Here is a 27,544-nt window from a genome sequence, read left to right as displayed (position 1 = left end):
ACATCATAATGGCATTTTTTCCTGAATCGTGTGAAGTGCTATTTGCATTATGTGCCAAGAGAAAAGGATTTTCTCTCGTATGTACCCTTTACTGTGAACGAGTGCACTCTGGTGGTCGTTCTTCTATAAGAAAGTACTCCTAGTAGTAGGGTAACCCCTCGATCTCTTAGGAAATAAGTGAATTAGCAAAATCGTTAACATGCTTTTATATTAGTTCCTTGGTATCAGCTAGACATCTGCTCGCTTAACGGAAGCTAGAGAAACAAAAAACATTGGGCTGAGACAATTTTGGGTCCAGATCCATCTGCTTTGCAGTTTTTAAGCTTTCCAGTCCAGCTTTACGTTTTTTTATCCAGATTCACTCTCAAAAACTGCAAAACTCCTGGCTATACAGGGGCGTAGCCTGAATTTTGCCTTGGGCGGCTGGGGAGGGGGAGGGGGAGGAGGGGAAGGGGGAGGGGGATTAAGCAAAGAGTGGCGTTAACGAAATTAAGAATTATCAACCATAAACTTGAAGTAGAAATAGGGTGGTATCGAAGACCTTACCTGATTTATGAAGATAGAAAAAAATACCAATATAAGTATAATAGGCTTAATAACATGAACACTGGTGACTGTTTCCTATTTCTGATCAACCCCCGAACAAGTGTTCCTACAAAAAACTGTGTCAGCATGAATGAAGATTAGTTTATTTAATTTATTTGGATCACCACCTATGTACTTTTTATAGTATAAAGTGCCAAATAAATAATATTGTATTGTATACTGGAATCTATGCAGTACTACACTTTCCCATCTGTCATTTTTACAAAAAAATTGGGTTCCTCTTACTGGTACTTATGGACTCTTATGGACTGCTCTCAAAGTTATGACTTCGATCTATTAATAGTAACTCTGGCCACAATTGGGGGCATATTTTTTAAAGTTCCCGCGAAATGAAGGTTGTCCTCAACTGAAGTAAATCAAGAGAAAAATATCAAATGCCCTTGGCAGGATTCGAACCCACGTCTTCGGTATTCTAGTCCGATGTATTAACCACTACACTACAAGGACCAACCACGCTGGGAACGCAGCCAGAATATGAAATGTAGGGTATTCGTGAGGATCCCAGAGCGATATTTTTTCTCTATAACGCATAATTTATTACTACTATACTATGTCTATTCTTTGCGTACATATTTACGGTGTTCAACTTATCTTATAGAGAAAAAATATCGCTCTGGGATCCTCACGAATACCCTACATTTCATATTCTGGCTGCGTTCCCAGCGTGGTTGGTCCTTGTAGTGTAGTGGTTAATACATCGGACTAGAATACCGAAGACGTGGGTTCGAATCCTGCCAAGGGCATTTGATATTTTTCTCTTATTCTCTCTACTGAAGTAAATCAAGAGTAGTGTACATGCATAGTAAACGTCTGGATGATATTACAGTATTTGTGACTAAACAACTGGCAACTAAATAGAAATTGTCCACTTAAAAAACTGGTGGCCGCATCCATGGTATTGCGAAATTCACTAATTTTGAGGCTAACGTTACCAGAGAGAATTGGGAGATTTATGCAACATGCCAATGTCATATCAAAAATCTAGTTAACTCAATCCTAGAGGTGTGGTGTCTTTTGTGTCCAAACTGAAACACAGGAAGACATTTAATTGTTAAACACCGGCTAGTGGGCTATCAAGTTGGTTGAACCATCCAACGAGATACATTTCCAACACATGAAATCATCGTCTACTAGTGGTTATGAATAGGAACGCAGCTGACATCGCATGGTCTCGCATGTGAGTATAGAGTTTGTTAAGTTTCTCCCCCTTGATTCGTGGGCTTTTTATTTCAGGGTTCAATCTGTGAGTTAGCCGCTCGCCCTGACTTTTATCAGCTCGGATTTTGTTTCTGACTTTAACAAGCCCAGACTTGTCTCAAGACTGACCTTTCAAGTCGATCTTTGTGCACGAGCGAAATAAAGTAATCCTTTGTTAACAGCAAGCGTGCTTGTACGGCAAAGTCTAGAAAAGGTCAACGAGAAATCCATCCCTATAGAAAGGACTGAAGGTCTTGAGAATCTTAATGAGGACCTGTCTCTTTCTTTGTGCTTTTCAACGTCATCGATCAAGGTGAAGCAGAAACAACTTGAATTTCAGATGACGTCATAATACAAATTTATTTTTTCCTTCTTACCTTCTAAGGCGACCCACCGGAAAGAAAAGGGTTGAGAAAGTATATCATTAATTCACTTTCTCTTTGTTTTCGGCGCTTTTATATGTCATTTAAAGGTACAGTAGATCAGAAGACACAGTCAAAGCTAGAGTAACGTCATTAGCACAAATTTATTGTTTCCTTCTTCGACACTTTCACCCATAGGAAAGAAAAGGGCTGAGGAAGTATATCATTGACTTTGTCTTTGTTTTCGGTAATTTTCGATGTCATCAATAAAGACCAGGAAGAAGGCTACTGTCGAAGAGTAACGTCATAGTATAAATTTCTCTTTTTTCCCCCTCAGTTCCCGTCTTACACTTTCTCCTAAAGCAACCCTTCCTGTGAGGAATGGAAAGGGCTGTGAAAGATTACCATTGGCTCTCTCTAGATCTTTGTTTTCGGTAATTTTCAATGTCATCGATAAAGGCCAGGAAGAAGACTACAGTCGAAGAGTAACGTCATGTCCAAATTTCTCTTCTTTGCTTCCTGTTTTACACTTAATTTCTCCTAAAGCAACGGCTTCATGAGGAATGGAAAGGGCTGTGAAAGTATACCATTGACTCTCTCTGGATCTTTGTTTTCGATAATTTTCAATGTCATAAAAGAAGAAGACTACGTATACAGTTGAACACAACTCTTTTATTTTTCGTCTTACACCTAGGAAAGATAAAAGGGCGGATAAACCCTGCTCAGTAATGACTTTCAGTCTTTCCTTTGTTTTACATCATTTATCAAGGAAGAAGTCAGATGACGTCATTTCTTTTTTCTTGGACTTGATTGTAAGTCATAGAATTATATATTCAAAGTTATATAATTATAATTTTAGTGCTTATCACAAAAACATCATTTTCGGGATGATGTCACTTCCCTCCAGACACAATAGAGGCGTTCAACAGCCAGCGGCAAAAAATTTGTGGTCACCTTTAATTTATTTCTCTATTTACTGAAAATCATTTATCCAATCGATGAATCAAGCCTTTCAATTTCGCCGCTCAGTTAGTGGTTATAATAAGACATCTTATTGGACTAAAATTATTTTCTTCATACGCCTGAAGCCACCTGCGAACTTCGCTTCGCTTCCAAGTTGTTGTTTTACCCAACACAGCCTTATATGGTCAACTTTTTGAGCTGATTCCGCAATAATAGTTCTTTGGTGGTGATTATAATCTTTTTCCTTACCTTGAAAAGGTATAATTCTTTTGAACACCTTACTAGCTCTTACACCTTTAAAAGCTGTTGCTGCAATTTATGTTTTAATACAAGATTATTTTTTTTTGTCATTATTTTTAATTTTTACCCGAGCTATTTTCTTGGCAACGCTATCTTTCCACTTAAGTTTTTTGATAAATCACTCTCATTTTTTTAATTCAAAATTTACATAAGTGAATTTTCTTTTAGAATTTTAGTACATTTTACTGAATAAAAATGTTTTACAGATATCATATTTTAAATTCGTTGGGTTAATTTTGGAAACAGCCCTGGAGCTCTGGAGTAATTTTATGAATAAATTTTACAAAAGAACTAATGAAAAACAACCGTAGTTATTGCACTAATTTAAACCAAATAACACAGAAAGAAAGACTAAACAAATTCGAATCTAAAAAGACACCTATGGATGGCTTTCGAAAATAGTATTGCTTGCTATTCAATCGCATCACTGGGCGTCCTATGACACAGGAAGCCCAAACTAATATATATTTAAAAACCGTAAGTGAAATCGTGATTTTTTTTTCTAATACCGGAAATATAAGTGACGCAATCTTCCTAAAACCCTTGAGATTTTCAGGAATCATCTCTGAAACAAGAATATTTTGGCGTTTTCTCTTTATGTGGGAATGTGCGATCATTTTCTATCAATGAAAGAGAAAGAGAGGGAAATGGGAGGTTCTGTTCCAACTTCTTTTCTTTTTTTGACCGGCTTTTTTTCTCTTAGTCAGCCGAGCTAAAATTTTTATCTTCTTTCCGCCCCTAAAAATTTACCCCCCTCCCCAAAAAAAACCTCGTGTCGTCTTCAAAGCAACAGTGCAACAGACAACACATGAACTTTCCACCAAAAAACAACTTTCGAAAAAACTTTCCATACGTTGTAGGATTGTCTTAGGGATAAGAAAGCATTGCATTCGTGCCTCGTCTTCCCAATAACCAATTGACCATATTTGGCCTCATTAACACGTAACAGGGTTTTATATTTGATCAGCCGACGATGCGATTGGCTGATTCGCGGTGAATTCGATAGATATGTGTCTAAAGTGACAGTTAGTGTTGATCTTTGCATGCCAGTGTGGGCGGCGATAGTAACTTGGGACCGTCTCTCTTATAATAGAGCTTTCCTCTGAGCAACAACTCTCGTTTTACCTGCAAAAATAACTTTGATCATGGCAGAGCAACAAGTTATTGATTCAGTCAGAGGAGACGAAGAGTTTAGCGATGAGGAATTAAATGGATTGCAGAAGAGGGAAGATTCTGCTTCGAGCGAAGACCTTTCGGAATCGGAGAGCGAGGGAGAGACACAAAATGGTGACCAGAGGAATGGAATTCCGGAGAAATCTAAACTCCAAGACGATCCTGTTGGACAAGACGAGGAAAAGGACCAACCTACGATCATAGACAAGGGACAAGATGATGGTAAACGAAGCAGTGGAAGCAGCGAATCAGGGACAGATTCAGAATCGGAAACAGATAGCGACTCTTACACAGAATCAGAGAGTAGTGATAGCGAAAGGTAAGAAGATTTCACAGAGAATCAATACACGTTGATGTATCCTTTCTTTGAGTACCTGACGAACAAGTCTCTTGAAGGTGAACACCCACAGTCGCTATTCCTAAGGCCTCCAATTTAATTTTTTAAACTCAAACCCGAACCTCAGCAAATTTATTCAGCTGCAGGATCCGACATAATGCAATTTATCACCCAAATTTTATATCTTATATCCCAAATTTGTACATTTTATTGCAGGGTTTTGCTTTGATTAAGATGTGTGTGCACTCAGTTTTGACCTAAACATTTATATATTTATACATATATTGGAACTTTTGAACAATAAGTGCAGTCCGATGGCTTTTTTTAGCATTAACAATTGACGTGATCTATATGCTAATCTCTTAATTACATAGCAAATGTTTTTATCGTCCACAAAAATTTAAATTTTATTCCCAAATAGAGTTAGTTTAACCATTTTAAAAAACACTGTAAAAAATAATCTAGTGTGTGGTTTGAATTTGGGCTAGGCTATCAACCGGAACAACGTCATCAAAGCGGTGAAGTGTTATGATAGTCCATCGAGATTGAAGAACAAACTTATGTACACTTCAGTGATGCGTGCATCTACTAATTTACATAAAGCTGCTTTCTAGGAGTCAAAAGTTTCTTGGCATTTTGTCTTCATCCTGGAACGGATTAGTCTTTTGTGTATTAAAAAGCTAAGACACGATAAAGATTTGATTTGTTACGCTCTATTTAGTGTGAAGACTTTTGACCCTGTTGGGAAACGATTGTAAAGTTCTATCATTCCATGGTTGCCTTCGTTCCTGCCAAAATGACAAGCGCATTTTCCGAATATCCAACCAATTTCCTTGTGAAAACTGCGATCTTTGACATCGTAGACCATAGATATATTAAATTGGAAATTTTTAAAAGTATATTTGAATTTCTCACCATATTTGCAGATTGTTTATACTCTATTAGAAGAAATATTGTTGTAATGGACTATGAATCTCATTATATCTGTTAGGACTATTCCAAAGGTGTTATTAGAACTATTTTTAGAGAGCTAAGGCAACGTGGGTTAAGTTTGGTTTTACTAATTCCTTATCCAAATGCCCAGGTTACTGGGAATTAGATAATAACTTGCAAAATTATAAATCAATGCTGTGGTTAAGATTTTGATAACAATTGATTTGCAGACAGTTCCTTAGAAAATAAAACAAACCTATTTTTACAAGTTATTCGTCCATACTACAGGGCTGTAGCCACTGGTACGGTTGGTCCGGTTTCACTTTCGGTGAAAAAAATATAAGAAAGATATTTTTAAAATGTAAGAAAAACTCAAAAACCTCGAAAACTGGACCAATCAGAAATTTGAAGCTATGGCCCTGTACTAGCAAGAGGCATTTAATCATATCCACTTGCGCATTTATGCTTATTACGAATACTAAATTATTATTATTACTCAGTCATCTTTTTTAATATTGATGATCGACATGAAATACATATGATATGTAATGACTACGATTCTGTGGTTTGACATTAAAAAATTTCATTAATTCCATTAGGCCTAATTTCATTATCATTAGATGCATTGATAGTTCACTTACACAGAATATTTACTGGAATTTTCTAATTTGCAAATGGACACTGATATATAATTAACAAGGCCTGTATCTAATCCTATTAAGTGTTTTGATTTACCATGAACAACCGCATTCTGATTATACATCACATATATACAGCTCCTGGATTTTACATCTGTCATGCAATATGTTTGAGAGGCAATTAGATCCTGGTTTTCCGTATCTGATGATTATCTGATAACCTTTTAGCAACTGTTTCGTGAATTAACTTCTAACATTCCAGTGCATTATAACAGTAGGATCAATTGACAAGTTTGTATTTTCCATGAATGATATTCCTCATAAATGAATAAAATAATAGGATTATATATTTAGTATTGGCCAATTAATCCATTAGCTCAGGTTACAATGTTCTATCCTATTCGATCATTGATTTTATGTTCTATAAGGTATTATGAAATACCTGTTATTATGCATTATAAGAGCGCACAGCATGAGCATGCACTTTCTACTTTATTATTTATATCCAAAATAACACAATATAATTTCTTTTTGTATGGAATGTGCAAAGATTGTGTACTAACAATGAACCATTTGTCAGAGTTTGACTGTGGTAAGGAAGGTAAGAGGAGTAAAACACATTCACATGCAATTATTATTATTATTTGATTAAGATGGGTTTGAGGGGGGGGGGGGGGGGGGGAGAAGAGTCTTCTTATTGCAAAACCCATTCCATGTAGTCCCAGGAAAGATGACAAGGAATGTAGCAAGGAAGCTAAGACTTGGTGTCTAAAGTAACACATGTATTACATTCCAGTTGTCCAAGTCCTATCCATATTATCGTATCATTGCAAGCATTACTGGTAGAAAAAGAGATGATACTCAGGGGAATAACGTGTTCAGAAATGGGCAAATGTTGCAAAATGTTGTTCATAAGTTGAAAATTGAATGGAATTATTAATGATCCTGGCCTTCAAATATCGTTTAGAAATTGAAGGAGGGTAGAGTTATTTGGGTTGCAACTTGCCCTGTTATGTGACTAAGAAACATTTATAGGCAAAAAAATGTTGTGATCATTCAGTCTCTGCAAATTATTCCTGTATCTGCCTTCGGCATACATATGAGTGCCAATCATTCTTTTCCCATGAAAATAACCCATGATATCTGAAATATCTATCTATATCCTGGTATAGTATCTGACTAGAATATGAAAGGCCAAATTATGGGCTAAAAATCCCATCAGATTTTTTCCAAGGTTATTGATCACAGCCAATCAAATTGTGAAAAATATGCTCTGTTATCATAAAAATAGTTATATACATATTTTGCATTTCCCTTATTTCTTGACTATTATATGTACTGATATGCAAAAGTAAAGGAAAAAAATGATAACATGAGAAAAAAGTAAAGTACAAAGAATTTCTGGTTTCACGTAGCCACAAAGTAGACTCCTTTTTTCAAGCTTAGGTTTAGTAAATGTATCATATGAGCCAGACTTAAGGTATAAAGGTTTATTTTATTTGTTAACGTTGCCCATCAATAAAGAGTCTTTATTATTTTTAGATGAGTGGAATTCCTAAAACGATTGTCCAAGCATAAGATAATAAAACTATGGGTATATGTAAGATGTTGCATAATTTAAAATTTTGCATTTATTGACGCATATGTTCGTAGAAGTTATTATTAATCAATATGTAAAAGTCACTCAAGACTGCACTTTGTTTTAACTTGTCCTACTGTGACTTCTTCTTTAATCAGTATCTCTTTTGTAAATTTATATAAACACAGTCTGAGTTATATATATATATATATTTATAGAGTACGCCACCCACCCTAGCAATGTATTTCCTGAAGAATTTCCTAGCAGCATACAAACCGTTTAAAAACTCTTTTTAACAGGTTTTTTATATACTTACATGCTTACAAGCATCCATATTTGAGAAATTTTAGAACTTTCTAGAGGTAGTGGGCTTTTAGTAGTGTTTAATAAATGAGCAGAATGAGTGTTTTAATTATCAGGTCTAAAAACACTTGGCTATGCCTCGTGTTTTTAAATCCTGATAAAACACTTCTGCTCATTTATTAAACACTACTTAAAAAACTCATGATGTATGTTCTCATATTGTACTGAATTCTTTACGAAATGAACCAAGTTTGATAGAGAAAATTCAAGTTAAAGTTTATGCAAATGAAGACGAATCTATGTCAGATATAAAACCTCCTTCATGGTCATGATTCCTATTGTGTTTCCTTCATGAATTAGTGATGAGTTTTTGAATGCTTTTAATGTATGGAATAATTGCAATGCATTAGATAATAAAAAAGAATTTTATTGTCATATTAATCATTAGTATCGAACTATGCATATTTGAAAAGATTTCATTCATCCATCCATCCTTGCGTCCATCCATTTATATATTCTTATTATTCTTATTAAACTCATTAATAATTCATGAAGAAAACACAACAGAAATCACCACCATGAAGAGTTTTGTAAATCGGATACAGAATCCTGTTCATTTGCATAAACTTTAAGATGGATTTTCTTGGCCATATTCACTTTTATCTTGAAAATTTTAGTGAAACACAAAGAAACTAACCTAGAGGTTTGACAAGCAATCTACAGTATTCGTGTCCATGTTGTATCCAATATACAAACTCTCAGCTACGCCCCGAGTTTTAAGGACTTACCCATTCATTGTTCTTAATCTTATTTTTTCAACTTGTTTCTAGGGAACGTACAAAGAAAGGGAAACTAACCAAAGAAGAAATGCCAAAGGTGGGAACAGCAGCATCCTTCCGTTCAAGATTCGAACAAAAAGCAGAAGAAAGCGCGCAAGTAAGGAGCTCAGAAAGAAATGTCAAGGAAGAGGTTGAAGCAGGAAAGGCCCGTGCGCATCGTAGAATCTTTGAAGAAAAGATGAAGGAGGAAGTACAGGTCAAGACCTCATCTCCCAAGATAGAAGTCGATGGCGAAGCGGCAGATCTCTCAGGCAGAGCTCGTACACATCGTGAGCTCTTCGAGAAAAAAGCTGCCGAACAAGTCGCAGTTTCTCCATCAATGGGTCGGAAATTTGACGTCGACTTCTCGGGCAAAGCGAAGTCCAATCGACAAATCTTCGAGCAGAAAGCTAAGGAAGAATCTGTGTCGCCATCCCCTAAAAGGAAATTTGATGTCGAATTTTCTGTGAAGGCAAAGTCGCACAAAGCGATATTTGAGCAGAAGGCTGCCGAGGCGTCGGAGACGAAGGCAGCTGGGAGAAAATTATTGGACCTTAACGGAGAGGAGGATGTTGCGGGAAGAGCACGGTCGCACCGACAGATCTTTGAGCAAAAAATTGCGGAAGAAAGTCAAACTAAAACAAGTGGAGGTCGTCTGGTTGATGAAGAAGTTTCGCCCAAGAAGGGTTCTACTCTGTCAGCGGTGAACATCTTTGAAGCTAAACAAAAGGAGGAGTTCAAAAAACCCGAATCGGACTACCTTGAGGTGTTTAAGCAAGGGAATACGATGAAAGATAAGGCTGAAAAGAAATCGAAAAAGAAGAAGCACCATAAGCATCATCACAAGGATCATGATGACAAGGAACGCGAGCACAAAGAACATCACCACAAAAGAAAAAGATCATCAAAGGCATCAACCAGTGAATCGAGTGCCACTGAGCATCACGACGAAATCCATGTAGAGTCTACAGAAACAACAGAATCTGCACCTCACGATGACCAAGATGGAAGAGATCGAAGAGACGCGGAATATGATTCTGATGACGAAGCAGAGAAACGACGTTTGAAAGAAGAAGAAGAAGAAAGAGATAGACTTGAGGAGGAAGAGGACAGACTAGAAGAGGAGAGAGAACGAGCGGAGGCGAGGAGACGAGAAGAAGAAAGAGAGGAGGCAGAAAGAAAAGCAAGGGTAGAAGAGGAAGAAAGAAAACGAGAAGAAGAAAGAAAGGAACAAGAAAGAAAAGCTAAGGAGGAAGAAGAAAAGAAGAAGAAAAAAGAGGAGGAAAGTAAAAAGGAGTATTCAGATTCAGATAATTCATGGAGAGCACGTAGAGAAAGACGAAGGCGCGAAGAAGAACGCAAAGAGAGAGAAAAGAAGGAAGAAGCTGAACGACAAGCAGCTAAAGAAGCTGAACTCATAAAGAAAGGCGAAGAAGAAGCGAAACGAGCACTTGAATCCGCAGTGTCCTCAAAGGAAACTAACGAAGTTATAACGACGACTACTTCAGTTACGACTGAAAGCGAGCCACCCAAAGAAAAAGCAGAGGAAGAAGAACCCCTCGACGAAGAAGCAAGACGCGAGAAAGCTCGACAAGAAAGAATGGCAAAACGAGCAGAGAGACGAAGACAACGAGAAGCCGAAGAATCCGGGACTAAAGATGTTTCCGATTCGAGCACTTCGAGGACAAGTTCAAGAATAACCAGTGACGACTCCGATATGTCTTCTAGTAAGGACACAGAAGACGCCCATAAAGATTCCTTTGCTGCCCGGCGTGCAGAAAGACGAGCAAGGCTGGCGGAGAGAAAGAAAAGCGAACAGAATGACAACGCAGGCGAAGAAGAATCTCGGTAAGTGAGGGAGGAGAGGCATGGTTTTTTATTTGCATAAGTATCAATGTCCCAGCCCAGTTACAGGTATGTCCCAGTAAAGGTGTGCGTTGACCTTTACAATAGAAGTGTAGAGACTTTAATTTGCAGCCAGATGCTACATTCGAAATTTCGGGTTATCATCTCAGACATGTCTATTTATGGCAAAGCCTGAAATTTATCCTTAAATTCATTATTCTTCGTTTGGAATTGCAAGGATCGTTTTCATTCGCACCAAGGTTCATTCCTTCATCGCTCCATGATCTTGAGTATTGCCATTAAGGATCGTTTTTATTCCCATCAATTTTCTTTCTTTCATCTCTCCATGATATTAAGTATTGCCATTAAAGTGTATATGACACGAAAACATTTCATCGTTTAAAATGTATAGTTTGTTAATAATAATAAATATGTCGTAATAAAATTTGTTTCAAAAGCTTATTTCTTGAGATATGTGAGAAAATTAAGCCCAATTTGTGACGTCATTTTGTTGACACGTACTCTAGATTCGGTAGAAATGCACTAAATATAAATTGTAATTCTTATAAAATAACAACAAAAGGCATATTCTATACAGCTTCATTTGATAGCTTACGAAATACTCTTCAAATGGTGGGAAACTGAAAAGTGTACTACCCGAAATTAAGATTCTGCATTCAAACAAATTTCGTGTATTTGCAACTAAATCTGGAGACTTGTAAACAAAATGACGTCACAACATGTGCTAAATTTTCTTGAATTTCTAGAGAAATACGTTTTTGAAAGAAATTTAACTGTGATTTTCTTATTCATGCCAATAGAATACACATTTTTAACATTAAAATGTTTTCGTGTCATATGCACTTTAATTGAATATCAAGTTACACGCGCCTGTTGGTTCCAGGAAGCGGCGAGCGAGAGCACTTAACAACGTTATCAAAATCCTTATAAACTTTTAAAACATCAGTTCAACTTAGAGAAGTCGATGCAATTGAAAGTCCAAGAAAAATAGGTTTGTTTGTCAAGCCAACAAATGTTAGCGTATTTAGAATACATTACGAAATTACATAAATAACTAGTCAAAGTTTATTTGGTCATTGCGTTACTATAATGTAACAATTGCGTGACCTGTTGCTTTTAATGTTTGCATAATATAATATTTTTCATGTTCAATATGCTAGTAGACCAATAAACTAGAACCTGAACGTGATTAAAATATTAACACTTTTGAGCCACTTAGTTTTAACATCAGTCAAGCGAAGGTAAAATACTTCGGAGCTACCCGGGAAAATGTTATGCAACAATAGAATTTTGGACCCGGAAATACGTCATGTATTGTCTTTATTTCAAGTACGTATGTAACGCCCACTTATACCTCACGCTGCTCGTCAAGCCAGAACACGTTCAACTGCTCATAAATTTTCCGAAACCGGCCAAGGTATCACACTAGTCTTTAGACAGCATTAAGGCCGTATCCCTTTGGGTGAGTCTGTCTGTAGTCCTCTGCATCTCCGGTGGATTTAGATTACATCAAGAGTAGATCGCATCCCTAAGGTGAGCTTACGCGTACGACCTTGACCGCTTTTGGCCTTGACTGATTTATAAAAACATTACAGCTAAGAAAGACCTTGATTTATTCGCTGGAATTTCCGCAAAGGCTTTGCGTTAAGAACAATTTTAAAGCAATTTTTTCTTGTAATATTCTATTAGATAGCCATATTTTTTCACCGATTGGAAGAAATACTTTCCGTGTTCGTGTCACTTATATTAGTCTGTTTCGCCCCTATGGAGCACTTGAACCAACTGCCTTGAATCTTCTCTTAAGTACATTTATTACGTGAATATGAAGCCTAAAAGGCTATAGAGATTCAACGACTAATATTGATACAAAAGTGCCTTTACGATAGCAGATATATATATACTAAAGAGAAAAATGCTCAACAAAGACCCCAAGGTCGAATCACTTCCGAAAAATGTATTCAACATCTGAAACAATTAGCATTTTCCAACCGTCAAGCACGAATTGAAATTTCCTAGCTTCTAAATAGTCATTTAATGAAACCGGTTACGAGAAAAAGTTAAAGTAAATAAGGTTTGACAATCTCCTGGCTCATCATCTTGAAGGAAATATTGGTAGTATTTACATTGTGGGCGATCATTTTTGGGCCAAATATGATAAAGATAATTAATTCTATCTAGATCAATTTTTGCTCTGTTGGATGATATATGGCTTGTCTTCTTTATTTCCAGCATTGATCGCCAGAAATCTTTTCTTATTAATTTTTCGGTAATTAAATTTTAACAGAGCCACAAGGATTTGTATTAGTTTTTTATTCTTCTAGAAATTTTTTCCGGGTGTTTCGCTATCTCCTCATACGTCAAATTCATTGTTGGCTGAGTACTGCTTTTATGAATAAAGATCCAACAGCTTAATCCTATCAATAATTAATGAGCCATTTTGCCTGGCATTTTCTAGAATGCAATAAAAAAAATATACTAAATTGCCTCTCCCAACGTCGAGCCTTGAGTGGGCCTGTCATTGTTCTTGACGTCTGTTAAATAACCATTCAACTTTCTTTTTCGGCCTCAGTTCTTCAAGGAGAACAAGAACTGCCAGGTCTAATCTAGGAAAACAAGACTCGACAACTTCTGAAGAAGAAACTCAGAAATCGACGTACACGGCCACGGTTAAGTCTAGATTTGAGCGAAAATACAGCACTGAGAAAAAAGAGGACGGTTCAAGAAGTGAACAGACATCATCCATGGACGAAAGTGAGAGAGACAGCCAACGTGGTGAGGAAGAGATTAGCGGCAGACGTGGTTATAGATCTGGACGCTCTCGAGATGACACAGATCATGCTGCACCAAGAACAGTAAATAATGATAACATCTTCCAAGCATCCAAGAATCGTTTGGCAAAGTACAATGACAAGCCTAGTGAGAACATAAGAGGTTCTGCTTCACCGGTATGTAGCATTAAAGAAAATCCATAAGCTTTAAAAAATCGTATTCAATTTTTATTCATACACAACGTTTTATCTCTCTGTTTTTGTCAATTTAAACAGTGTTAATTCCAAATTAATTTCCGAGATTTTTAACATTTTTGGTATTTTTTAATTCGAGTTTAACGTCACAGCGTTGTTTACATTTCGTTAACTTGTGGTTGCTTGTGTCGTTACATCGTTTATGTCGTTACATCGATCGTTTATTCTCACGGTGGATTGCGTGACTTCCAACTCTTTCATTTGCTGGCCTTTTTAAGAAATTCCACTTGGATAATATATTAAAAATCATCGCATCCTCTTAATTTCTTAACAATACTGTTCAGCGTAGCGCCTGTTGCTATTTGAGGGCGATAATTAGTTTTTAAATTTTAGTGTATATATTTGTCTACGCGATTCTGTTATGTGATAGCGTTTTTAATTTTTCGCTTTCATTCCTCCTTCATTCGGTTTGAAGACCTTTTTATGATTATCAGCGTAATCAGTCGACTGTGCCCCTCTTGTCAATAAGCCAAAAAATAGAATTCTTTAGCTTGGGTGTGATGTTTTCTCTTCACGTGCCATTTCCTTTTGTATTATTTCTTTAATTAACGGAGTTCATTGGGAATTCATTTAGAACTCGATTTGTGAGCTGAATTGCTAGTTTTCAATCATCATCAAGAGAATGAAATTACGAAAGACACGGTGGCCATTGGTTGATATAGGTTGTTATCAATAGACGTCATTTCCGGTAATGGTATGGCAAGCCGAATGTAGCAATATTCAATTCAGCTCGTTTATTCAACGTTCAACCATATTTATTCAACGTTCAACCATATTTATTCAACGTTCAACTATGGCAAGCCGAATGTAGCAATATTCAATTCAGCTCGTTTATTCAACGTTCAACCATATTTATTCAACGTTCAACCATATTTATTCAACGTTCAACCCCTTATAATTCAACGTTCAACCCCTTATAATTCAACGTTCAACCCCTTATTCAACGTTCAACCATATTTATTCAACGTTCAACCATATTCATTCAACGTTCAACCATATTTATTCAACGTTCAACCCCTTATTCAACGTTCAACTATGGCAAGCCGAATGTAGCAATATTCAATTCAGCTCGTTTATTCAACGTTCAACCATATTTATTCAACGTTCAACCCCTTATTCAACGTTCAACCATATTTATTCAACGTTCAACCCCTTATTCAACGTTCAACCCCTTATAATTCAACGTTCAACCCCTTATTCAACGTTCAACCATATTTATTCAACGTTCAACCATATTCATTCAACGTTCAACCATATTTATTCAACGTTCAACCCCTTATTCAACGTTCAACCATATTTATTCAACGTTCAACCATATTCATTCAACGTTCAACCATATTTATTCAACGTTCAACCCCTTATTCAACGTTCAACCATATTTATTCAACGTTCAACCATATTCATTCAACGTTCAACCCCTTATTCAACGTTCAACCATATTTATTCAACGTTCAACCACCCCTCCCCAATCCCCTCCCCAAGGTTTACTCGTTCCCGGTTTCCTCTCGGCCCGACTACAACAGCCTCGGGCAGAGGGGAGCCTAGGAACAAGGTTGAAGGCGACCTGGCCTAAAACAGAGCCCAGTGGTCTAGAATATGGCGGATACCGATCAAAAAGTCGATCTTGAGAAAGAGGTTCCAAGATGTTTAATCTCTATTCTCGAGAAAACAAAGGAAATTAGTCAGCAGCCATTTGATAGAGAGATTGCCGAAGCACATAGTGTTGTACTTGACATGGCTGTTTGTTTGACCAGGACACTGTGTGATTGCTTCAGCGTGGATCCAAGTGATAGAAATGAACTCGAGTTGTTGTCAAAATATCTAACAGATGTGTTGAATTCTTGGTCACATTACATCAATATGGGATCTGTCACGCCTACAACTGTTGCTGGGCAAATGGCGGCCACCAAGACTTGCTCTCTAAAACCTGGTAGGCCTTCGTATGATATTTCTTGTGAAACCCTTGAAGAACTTCGTGCACTAGGATTCAGTTGGACCAAGATTGCAGAATATTTAGGCGTTTCAAGATGGACAATATACAGAAGAGTAGAAGAATTTCATTTACAAGATATGAAAGGCTTTAGTGACTTGTCTGACGAAATACTGGATGATATAGTTAAAACATATTTGTCAACTCATGGATCAGCCACTGGCCAGGGTTACGTTGCTGGCTACGTAAAGTCACTTGGCTACAGAATTCAAAGGCAAAGAATAAGAGAAAGTATGGCTAGAATGGATCCTAAAAACACTGTCTTGAGATGGGGTGCCTTGGTGTCTCGAAGAACTTATCAAGTGCCATGGCCAAACTCTCTATGGCATCTTGATGGGCACCATTCGTTGATTCGTTGGAAACTAGTAATTCATGGATGCATCGATGGATTTTCCAGAAGAATAATGTATTTAAGTTGCAATTCAAACAACCTTTCAGAAACTGTTCTTGAACTCTTTTTAAATGCAATTAATTCTGATGGTGATCTCTGGCCATCAAGAATCAGAGTGGATCAAGGTGTAGAGAATGTCCTTGTATGCGATGCCATGGTGAAAGCTAGAGGTGAAGGAAGAGGAAGTTTTATAGCAGGTCCCTCAACTCACAATCAGCGCATTGAAAGGTTGTGGCGAGATGTTTTCAGATGTGTTTGCCATCTGTATTACTACACCTTTTATGCCATGGAATCCACTGGAATACTCCAAGTAAATGAAGCTGTCCATCTTTTTGCTCTACACTTGGTATTTATCCCCAGAATAAATAAGGCAATGAATGAATTTATGAAGGCTTTTAATCACCACAGAGTACGTACAGAGAGAAACTGGTCCCCCATCCAGATGTGGACAAATGGAATGATGCATGCCAATAATCCATTAGCGCATGGATTGGTGGATGAAGAGCCAGATGACCTAGCCATGTATGGATACGATGCCCAAGGTCCATCACGTTCCAGACAGGAAAATAATGTGATAGTTGAGCCAATAGATCTTGATAATGAAGAATTAATAAAGGCATACGTTTTGGATAGGATTGATCCACTGAAGGAATCAAGTGAACTGGGAGTAGACATATATTGTCAGGTTTTAAGTCTCACTCAAGAGATAATTGAAGAAATGAAATGAGTATGCTATGAATAAAGATTAAAGTCACGAACCCCATGATTTCGATATGAATCTAATGGACTTTATGATGTAGGAGACCCTTGTTCTATTGTTTTCTTATATATATTTGACATAGTAGTACACCATAGCAAGCCATATTGCTAGTCTCCATTAAAAATTTAGATTGTGATATTGAGTCTGAGAGCTTTAATTTTTCATACAACACAACCAAATTGATTCACCTGTAGTTTGTGAATTTATGCATAAAAAATAAAAAATTTCATAATTAACATCTCAGTAATCCAGGGTCTGCTGTAAGGAAGTTTTTTTTCTTCTAATTTCTCTTCTGTGTATTAATACTTTCATCCCCCCGAGTTCAGTTCCCCCTCCACCATCAACAAAAATCAATTTCTAAATAATATAATTTGATCATTAATTTTTTGGGTTCTGAACCTGTCATGAAAACTAAATACTCAGGAAGTGCCAAGACTGAATACAGGTTGTAAATTTTGGTCTTAATAAGCTGCAGGTTTAATACTAGAAATAATTGTAATAGTTTTCAACTGCATATTAAGTTGTTTTGAAATGCACATATGAATTGGTTGTAGAAAAGCCATGGCTTTAAATTGATCCTGGAATTGTTACTCTGCCTTGAATAACAAATTTTGATGTGTTTTAGAAATCACCCTTACACCCACCCTAGTTTCACATAATTTTCCTAAAAATGTAAAGCTGAAATCCTTAACAAAAAGGGGGTGCTAATTATTATTAATCCCATATCCCAACCAAAAACTGTTTATTCCAATCCCAGTTCAAATCCAACAATCTCGGCCAGTTTTACTCAATCCTCAATTTCATTTTCCTATTGTTCTTTGGTTCAAATATCCCAGTCCCATTACATGAAATCCCTTTTCCCAGGAGGCTCTAAGAAATGAAATCCCAGCTATTAGCAACCTAAGAATTGACATACCAGTAATTTCTTCAAAGATTGGAAGGAAATAACAAATAGATTTTTCAATAGCAATAATAGTTTCAATATAACAGTGCATCTTTTAGAGCTATGTATATCATAGTTAATTTTCTTTCATAAATATCTTCAACATTTTTAGAAAAATAAACAGTAACAACTTTTTGGTTTTAGCTTATATGTGGAAATTGTTTAAAGCAACACCAATATATCTCTTCGGAAAATTTAGAACACAAAAAATCAAACATTCAAGTTTACATTTCTGTGCTTTGCTTTTGGCAATCATATTAAAATATCAGAAGAAAATAAATTTCATCATTGTATTCTTGTCCTAGTTTTTTTCAATTGTGAATGAATCTCTTTAGGTTGTTCATGATTTATGTAACATTGAGGCAGGAGTTTCTTATACTCATGCCAGACCGAAATAAACATTAACAAAGGCACTGTCATATACATCAAAGAGCTCTTCTTCAGAAGGAAGAGGACAATCATGTGACCCAGTGGGTAAATACAATGTCTGGGTGCAAGTGTTTGAAGTAGGCACAAAAGCCCACTTGTTCTTACTAGTTGCAGTGGCGAAGCAGATGCTAGGTGGAATTGCAAAGCCCAGAACTGGCTCTTCTTCAGCACCAGTTGCGAATTGTAAGATATGTCCAATGGTGATGGCTGCCCTACTACCACTGGTAGCCTCTCGGACATACTTTAAGAATAACTCATAGACAGCCATTTCATACCTCTTTGCATTTGACCCTTCATCTGAGAAGGAAGGTGCAAGTAAGGAAATCAACTTTCTTCTTGTAAGATTATACGATTGAGAGGGTCGCATCAAGTGTACTAACTGTGGGACAGCCTTTGCAATTTGGTACAAGCCAATCTTTGCAAACCCCATACGTAGCTTAAGAATGCATATGCTGGGCTTGGGTTCTTGAAACAACTCTTGTAACATTGATTCATCCATAAATTTTGGTACTGGCCCATTTTGAAGCATGCTAAGAGCCATGATGATGCCAACCTTTATATAGTCATCAGAAAGCAGATTCCTCAATCCATTGTCAAAATATTTTTCTTTAATCTCTCTGAGGCATAAACGGAAGAATTCCTTTCTTGGCCCCCCATTATCATGTGCAACTTCACCATAAAAGGTTACTTGCAAAGTGAGCTGAAGGTTTTCAATCTCTTCAATTTCATCAAATGCAGTTTTTAACAAGTTTTGTCTGTTCACATCAATAAAGTTCACCTCTCCTTCCAAATTTGACTCAGTTTCAGTAGTATCAAGTGGTCGTCCCTTCACAATATATTTTTGTGCACATCTTAATACCTCAACTGGGTTAGTAGCCTTGTCTGCCTCACATGCTTTCAAGTATTCTTTCACTGCTGATTCAACATCATAGTTCCCACCCCATGCAGACTTAAGTAGGTCGCCGTCATCTTCCTCTTGTGGCTTTTGAGAAGGAACAAGGCTTTCATAATCCTCTACATTTTGGCCATGGTTATTTTCCCTGCCATCTTGAGTGACTGGTGCTGGTGTTTCCTGCCTTTCTTCACCTTCTACATTGGGTTCACGATTTCTTCCTTGAATATAATCATCAAGCAAGCATTCAAATCCATCCTTCAGGGTTATATAAATGCTTCCCTGGCCTGCAAGGAGTTTTACTTCTTTGAAGGAGAATTCACCAGCATTTACAGGCTTTGACAATTTTCTTCTAATTGCTTTTAAAAATTCCAAATCCTGTGGAGCCACAGTTGGAAACTTTATAACAACTGCCTCAGCCAAGCATGCTCGAATGTTTTGTTCATTCATGTTAGAGTTCAGAGTAACAATGCCTCTCAGTATGATGGCATCATCTTCTAAGAGCAATGAATCACTCTCATTGAGCTGCCCCCTGGAATTTACAAGAACAAACTCGAAAGTCTTTTCCATTGGTTTGGCCTTTTTTTGTGCAGATGAGGCAGAAGTACCTAATAAGCATAAGCAATAGTTAAAACTTCTGCATTTAATAAGCTAATCAAAATTAAACTGGCTTTGTTACAGCATCCTTTTTACAAAATCAATGATTCGCCTTAACATCAAACTTTTTGGCAAAAAAAATATGATAAGCCCTCAACAACAATATTTTTTTCCAACCATGTAATATAATAATTTAAAAAAAATCTTTTTGCTCATACCACCCCCCCCCCCCCTCCCCCTAAATATAATGGTCTATCCCTAATCAAAAGGATACCGACTGTAGAAAGGAATGCAGACTACAACGTTTATGTTTATTAGCACAGTAGCAAACGTCTCAGTGTGCATACCACACTTCGGTGAAATCCATAGTCATAGTACTATAAAACGACGCTTGAATCATATGGAGGGTCCGAGAGCAGGACATACTGCAGTATATTTTATTTTTATTACGTTCGCGCAGCGCTACAAAATGGCAGCTTTTACCACGTGTAAGCCTGAGTCACGAAAACTACGATAGGTTTTGAACAATGGGATCTCCAAAGAAAAGTATAAACAATACCTGAAATGGCTCGCAGACGTTCTCGTCCATTTAAACGGGAATAAAGCCCTCTGTTTGTAGAGTTCTGGACCATAGATTGAGCTCTATTGACTGTTCTCCCGACCGAAGAAATAGCAGATTCCATTCTGCTAGAGAGACCAGTAGAAGTTGATGGATTCGAAGAACCATTCATCTGATTTAAGATCTTTCCTGCCTCGGTTAGGCATTTTGCCAGATCATCCAAGTATTTTTTATTGTTATTGTCCATTACTGCCCCAATCTCTATTATAACTATGCCCAAATCCAAACACGTGCGTAACCGATCAAATCTGACAACGTACGCGGTGTAACTGGGCTCTGTTTTAGGCCAGGTCGCCTTCAACCTTGTTCCTAGGCTCCCCTCTGCCCGAGGCTGTTGTAGTCGGGCGGAGAGGAAACCGGGAACGAGTAAACCTTGGGGAGGGGATTGGGGAGGGGTGGTTGAACGTTGAATAAATATGGTTGAACGTTGAATAAGGGGTTGAACGTTGAATGAATATGGTTGAACGTTGAATAAATATGGTTGAACGTTGAATAAGGGGTTGAACGTTGAATAAATATGGTTGAACGTTGAATTAATATGGTTGAACGTTGAATAAATATGGTTGAACGTTGAATAAGGGGTTGAACGTTGAATAAATATGGTTGAACGTTGAATGAATATGGTTGAACGTTGAATAAATATGGTTGAACGTTGAATAAGGGGTTGAACGTTGAATTATAAGGGGTTGAACGTTGAATAAGGGGTTGAACGTTGAATAAGGGGTTGAACGTTGAATAAGGGGTTGAACGTTGAATAAGGGGTTGAACGTTGAATAAATATGGTTGAACGTTGAATAAATATGGTTGAACGTTGAATAAATATGGTTGAACGTTGAATAAATATGGTTGAACGTTGAATAAACGAGCTGAATTGAATATTGCTACATTCGGCTTGCCATATAATGGCTCTTTTTTGATGGCTTGTAGAATCCTGGAGGTTGTTTTGATTTCTTGTTTTCTGGTTTGATGTCGTGAAAATAGTCAAATACAATAGTTTGAGGACTTATTTTGATATGTTTTGACTTAGCATACGCTAGTTGCCCCCCCCCCCCCCCCCCCCAGTCAACCGCTTGTTTGCTCCCCTGTCAACTCCAAAAAAGTCACGTGATTGATAGTAAGCCATAGGAAAAGAGCGATATTAAATGTCTTGTTAAATTCAACTAAGATGGCGGCTATGAAAACCAGTAATTTGCCAACGCTATCTCACTTTCCTAAATTTAGTCCTAAAATCCTCTAAACGGTCGTTATTACTTCGAAATTCGCAAACTCGAATTTGTGACCGCAATTTTAATTCTTTATTGTTCGATTTTGTTCTTTATAAATTTTCTTTTCTTTTCTGCAGCGCACTGGAAGGGCTTTCCAGGCACCAACACAAGAAAAATGTGAGGTGTGCCAGAAAACTGTCTACCCCGTGGAAAGACTTGCAGCTGACAAAAAAGTCTATCATAAATTCTGCTTCAAATGCACAGAATGCCGTCAGACTTTGAGGTACGTGTCTATTTTTAGCTTAAATGAACTTTTTGACAACTTCCCAACAACTTGCTGCAAATCACTTTCACATTGAAAAGCCATTTTGTTGCTAGTACGATTTTTTGTACTAATTTTGTCATCCAACATGACTGCCTCCATCTGATCATGCAAACGGTTAAACAGTAAGTGAATGGTTAATTAATAGGCCTTTTCCAATTACGCAGCGCACTGATTCTAAAAATAGCTTAAAGATTCGGACAAACATTGCATTCTGTTTAACCGCTACGAGGATTATACGAACCGATTTTATTATTTTTACTTAAAGTTACAATAATAACCCATGTAAACTAAGATCAACTGCGATCGGCTGTGAAAATTATCTGCTGAAAGTAAACTTGTAAGTTTGTTTGTCCGAATTTCGCCTTTGTCTTCGTTTTTATGACGACACGGCTACGCTGCGCTATTTCGCTTGAGAGGCCACGAACAATGTGGCAAAAGTCGAGGTTAAGACTTGAGATGTTCATACATTTACTGTATTCTATCAATTCCAACATCGACTTGAAGCCATTGTTTCGTGGGCACTCAAGCCGGTGAATTTGGAAAAGGTCTGTTGGCATGTCATGAGTTGGGGAACCCTGTTCTATATCCCTTTAACACCTGGGTTTCAGAATCTTACGTCATCGTTGATGTCATTGGGTGACTAGCCCATGAAAATTTGTATATTTACGGTTGGGAATAGCGTTCAAAATAACAAGAGTTTTTGTTAATTAACATAACATAAGAAATAAACCAATAACTGTAGTTAGAATTAGCTTAGTCAGGATATCTATAAACTTGTGGCCAAGGATTCTCAATAGGCAGAAAGATTATTATATTGCGCATGCGCAAATCAATGTTGATTAGGGCTTTCTACAGTTAACAACTTCATTGCGTTTTAATCAGGGCCCAGATGCGAACCATTGTTATCTGGTAATTATTATTTCTTACTGCGCATGCTCGAGGAAATGTGTAATTGAGATGCTTTCTCCATGAGTTTCCTTGTGCCGCCAGGAAATTTTAACGTACTTCAAGACCCTTACGAATCGTATTCTAGACTTGACTTCGACAACTTAGACTGACAACTAAGACTTCATTCAGTTAGAAGTAACTTTCTCTCTAAGGATTCTCTGTTATAAACCAAGCTTTAATGCTTAAAGTGCTACTACGACGAAAATCGCTCAAACTTGGATTCAGCTGAAACTTCCTAAGAATACTCTTTAAAGGTCCAATAATCACTGTATGAAGTGTTTTCTCGATATTCAGGACGAAAGTATGATATTTTTACGATTTTTTTTTTTTGGAGTCTGTGACGTCATACACTCAACATCGAACATCGCTCCATACATTTCTTTGTAGTTTATGATCAAAATATCAGTAGTAAAGGGAGAAAGAAATACCCAAACACCCCAAAATATAAATTATAGTCACAAGTAATGTGAAATAAGCACATTAGCCACCGTTTGGGCTTCATAGGAATAAAATAAATTAAGGATTTATATACAAAGAAATATATGTAGCAATGTTTGATGTTGAGTGTATGACGTCACAGACTCCAAAAAATAATCGTAAAAATATCATACTTTCGTCCTGAATATCGAGAAAACACTTCATACAGTGATTATTGGACCTTTAAAGAGTATTTTTAGGAAGTTTCAGCTGAATCCAAGTTTGAGCGATTTTCGTCGTAGTAGCACTTTAACTAACCGTCTACGTAGAATGATCACAAATTAATTCTCAAGTATGACAACTAATCGGCGTGCGTTAGGTAGCCTAACTTGTTTGAATAATAAAATCGATCGCTAAAAAACAAATACGATCGCTATGACTAGAAGAAAGGACACTTGCTTGATATATTTGGTCAGAGGGAGCTAGGGTTAGGCTTTATGGATTAGGATATTCAGGACTGCAAGAATAGTTGCATTGCACTGATAACCATGGGGTCTATTATATTGCAAGCACATACGCCTAATCGAAAAATGGCGATCAATTTGAATAACTATTGTTCTGCACTGACCAGCGACTGGACTAGCCTCTCATACATGTGAAAACGCTTCTGTGTTTCCACGTGAACACCAGGCTAGTCAGTCGCTAGTTGGTGCAGAACAATAGTTATTTAAATTGGTCGCCATTTTTCGATTAGGTGTATTGAAACCCGTAGATCTCGGGATACGAGTCATACTCGTTGAGTCGTGTCAATTGGAGTCAAACCCACATCAAGCCTGATTCTCTGTATGATACTGAAGTGTCTCCTAGTGTTCTTACTGAAACGTTGCTTTTTTATTTAGTAGTACGGAAAAGACTTCTTCGTCCTATAGCAGGCGCTACTGAGGTATTCGCGTGTGTCACGTGTGAATGTCACGTGTTAATGGTGACGTAGTTATCCAACCTGAATGCATCCGCGCCCAGTCATCTTTTACTTCTATGACTCGAGACTTTGATGCTCGTACTTTGTTCTAACTGTCACCATCTTCCTCTTTTCGCCATTGTTTTATCATTCGATCGTAAGCTACAGATTAGTTGTATTCGTTTTGTATTTTGGAGCTTTACTAATGAATTCAAATAACGCGTCCTTAAGTCTTTCTCATCCACCTTTGTTGTACACTCTACTTTAAAATATATCTTCAACGTCGACTAAAAAACACTGAGATCATGCATACTTCTCTATGTCCCATGTCTAAAGTTTTTCAGTCCTCTCATAGTATTCTTTTTTTCGCCTATCCGAAAACCAAGGACATCTAAACTGTGCCATCATTGTTTGAGTTTAGAACCAAAGTTCCATATTTTATATAAATTGGCAAAGGCGAATTGAGGAATGTCTTGAAATTATTTGGTAGTATTGTAATGTAGAAAGAAATAAGTAAATAATGGGGGTGCATTTAGCTAACGTTAATCATTTTCCAGACACCTGTTCACAATGATTCACTAAATTTGAATCATTCTTCATAACGTCCTAAAGCCTCTATTGTTTGACTTGTTCGTGAACCGGTGAATGGCAAGTGGTCAATGCGCTAGCTAATTTCCTATTTTCTTAGCTAGCTTTTTCTTTATCATCTAGCTGTAATAAAACACGAATTATTGAATGCCCACTTTCTGTCCACCATGTCGTAAAATGAACACGTAACTAAGCATCTCCAGTAGAATTATACTATACTATTGATTGTACCTGTTCATTTGTCGTCATTGATCTTGTGTGCCTTATTTCTTTTCCAGGCTTGGAAACTTTGCCGCTCTACAAGGTACACTCTACTGCAAGCCTCACTTTAAACAGCTTTTCAAAATGAAGGGCAACTATGACGAGGGATTTGGCCGTCAACAGCACAAGACCCAGTGGAACCAAAGGGTTAACGGTTCTGATAATAGTCCTGTTAAATCAAGCTAGTGCTCCTGACCAATTCCATGCACGCTTGCTCTTTGTTTCCATTGATTCCATAACAATGAATATTAGCTAAGAAGTCATTCAGGTTTCTTGTCGCGAGCGAGCGAGGGACTTGAGTTAGCCACAGAAACTTAATCTCAAATTTTTGTTTAAATTTCAAAAAAATATTTGATGCCATGTTTGGAAAATTGAATCGCTAACTGAACGAATGTTACGATAAAAAAGACTTTTGATATCTAGATAAATCACTGTACAAAACTTATAAATGAGTATTATGGATCCTATCCTTGGCGTAACTCGTGCCATGTTGGATGTTGCCATCCAAGATGGCAACCACTTCTTTGCTCATTCCATTTTTTCGCGAATGTGCACTCCAAGAAATTACATTTTCATATATACTTAAGTGATCGAAATGCTAATCATCTCCACTACAGAAAGGGAAAGCCTAGCGTTATTGCTGATCTATCACAGCCATGATAAAAGATATATTCTCCCTTTGAATTTCCTAAAATGTGAGATGTTTTGATACAAAAATTACCAAATAAATTTAGCTAAAGAAAATGCTCTCAAAAATGTAATTTTTTCATTATATTCCAAATTAACCATTTTTCAAAAAAATAATTTTTATTTGTTCTGTGCAAATTTCGTATGAATGAGGATGCAAAAGCAGGATGTCGTTTCATTTCGGCCGCATTAGAGCTCTGTCATTGGATAAGAATTTGCGAATTTTGATTGGTTAAAAGGACGAGGTCTAAGATTGCGAACATGCATCCCTGTCAATAACATTTGATGTAAAATGTAACGATTTATACGTAAAATAAGTAGACGTGAGATAAGAATATAATTAAAGGAATATAGTAGTAATTTAGTTTCATTAATGCTTTTGTATAGAGAATAAAACTTTTGTATTACGGCAGTCTCGTAGTTGTCTATGATAACAATCAAGATTTAAAAGCCGCCAGACGGAAAAAAGTGTACCTTAACTCTAGAGGCACTTGAGCCGAGCTTCAATTTTGCAGTTTTGTTTCAATACTGGAACACGCATTCGGTCGGCTCGCCTCAAGCGCCTCTGGACTAGGTGTGAAACCTTCGAGCCAAATGGGATGTAAAAGTTTTACTACCGGGCTTCCTGTTGTAAAACAAAATGGCTTCGTGCGATGAATGTCTGGGCAGTCCATAAAACATCACTCAATATAAAATGACTTGGATTAAGAACTTCAATAAGGAACGAAGATGTTTAAGTTGGAAGAATATGCTTTTATCTTACTTGAACCCTGGTTTTGGCCTACAAATGACCTTGCTGTCATGGGTAAACTCGGTGCTGTCAAGGCAAAATTTACTATCAAGTACTGAAGCGAAGCGGTATATTAGATATCGGCCTCTAATGGCCTAAATAAACAGTTCCTGGTCAAGGTAAGATAAAATACTTTTTTCTTAAAGAATAATAATGGAAAATTGTTGACTTAAATTAGAGTTTAGCTCTAGCTTTACTGATATTATGAGGAAAACTCTCTCTAATCCAACTGCATTGATCAAAAGCGACACACAACACCGAACAAAATGTATAAAAATAGCAATAGTACGACAAAATTAGAAGAATAACTGTAAAACTAGAACACAATTAGTTAAATGCATTGCAAAGGAATGAAATTTAGATATATTTTCATTCAACAAAACCGTCTTTTACTGGTAAAGGTACGCAACACTTTTGAACAACTAACCTTAGAAGCGGCCAAAGCTGCTGCTTTCTTTGAAAACTTTGCACGAAACACAACATTCCAGCGTTTTACCCGTGACCTACTCCAATTAGTTTGTCTTATGTTCTTGATAATGTACATTTTTGAAAACTTTTAAAGATATTTTTCACTACATCAGCTCAGAAAGCTCTCAGAAATGACGTGCACTAAATCGGACAGTGTGTAAACGCTGATTGAATCAAC

The 27,544-nt window shown here is 37.0% G+C and overlaps 3 protein-coding genes across 5 annotated transcripts; 2 read left to right on the top strand and 1 right to left on the bottom strand.

Annotated features, from left to right (window-relative positions):
* Positions 1–1,376: 1,376 nt before the first annotated feature.
* Positions 1,377–26,515, top strand: LOC116296751 (uncharacterized). 3 transcript variants are annotated; one of them, XM_031704821.2, is made up of 6 exons: positions 4,445–4,920; positions 9,222–11,057; positions 13,645–14,020; positions 22,062–22,207; positions 24,514–24,557; positions 25,439–25,579. In XM_031704821.2, the coding sequence occupies exons 1-5, from the start codon at positions 4,574–4,576 to the stop codon at positions 24,554–24,556; spliced, it is 2,748 nt and encodes a 915-aa protein (XP_031560681.2). In that variant the 5' UTR covers positions 4,445–4,573; the 3' UTR covers position 24,557; positions 25,439–25,579. The 3 variants fall into 3 exon arrangements, with proteins under 3 accessions (XP_031560682.2, XP_031560681.2, XP_031560680.2); XM_031704822.2 differs by lacking the exons at positions 4,445–4,920; positions 24,514–24,557 and adding an exon at positions 1,377–1,783 and having other exon boundaries at positions 25,439–26,515; XM_031704820.2 differs by lacking the exon at positions 24,514–24,557 and having other exon boundaries at positions 4,458–4,920; positions 25,439–26,515.
* LOC148905275 (uncharacterized) lies at positions 15,567–17,375 on the top strand. Its single transcript, XM_089040039.1, has one exon. It carries the CDS (start codon positions 15,695–15,697, stop codon positions 17,204–17,206), a length of 1,512 nt encoding a protein of 503 aa, XP_088896165.1. The 5' UTR covers positions 15,567–15,694; the 3' UTR covers positions 17,207–17,375.
* Positions 17,693–21,049, bottom strand: LOC148905274 (uncharacterized). The gene is made up of 2 exons (XM_089040038.1): positions 20,660–21,049; positions 17,693–20,111 (listed from the first exon to the last, which is right to left on the bottom strand). The coding sequence occupies exons 1-2, from the start codon at positions 20,904–20,906 to the stop codon at positions 18,562–18,564; spliced, it is 1,797 nt and encodes a 598-aa protein (XP_088896164.1). The 5' UTR covers positions 20,907–21,049; the 3' UTR covers positions 17,693–18,561.
* Positions 26,516–27,544: the final 1,029 nt, after the last annotated feature.

Source organism: Actinia tenebrosa, unplaced genomic scaffold (assembly GCF_029948245.1).
Source record: "Actinia tenebrosa isolate PJP-AT-01 unplaced genomic scaffold, QUT_ActTen_1.0 PGA_scaffold7__59_contigs__length_16204524, whole genome shotgun sequence".
In the NCBI taxonomy this organism is placed as follows: Eukaryota; Metazoa; Cnidaria; class Anthozoa; order Actiniaria; family Actiniidae; genus Actinia; species Actinia tenebrosa.
Note: the sequence above shows the minus strand (reverse complement) of the source record. Positions and strands in the feature narration are given on the sequence as shown.

Coding starts and splice junctions, on each gene's coding strand:
- LOC148905275 (XM_089040039.1), top strand. CDS start 15,695: ATGGCGGATACCGATCAAAAAGTCGATCTTGAGAAAGAGGTTCCAAGA.
- LOC116296751 (XM_031704820.2), top strand. CDS start 4,574: ATGGCAGAGCAACAAGTTATTGATTCAGTCAGAGGAGACGAAGAGTTT. Junction 11,058..13,644: donor GCAGGCGAAGAAGAATCTCG/GTAAGTGAGGGA, acceptor TTTCGGCCTCAG/TTCTTCAAGGAGAACAAGAA. Junction 22,208..25,438: donor GAATGCCGTCAGACTTTGAG/GTACGTGTCTAT, acceptor TTTCTTTTCCAG/GCTTGGAAACTTTGCCGCTC.
- LOC148905274 (XM_089040038.1), bottom strand. CDS start 20,906: ATGGACAATAACAATAAAAAATACTTGGATGATCTGGCAAAATGCCTA. Junction 20,112..20,659: donor ACGTCTGCGAGCCATTTCAG/GTATTGTTTATA, acceptor TATGCTTATTAG/GTACTTCTGCCTCATCTGCA.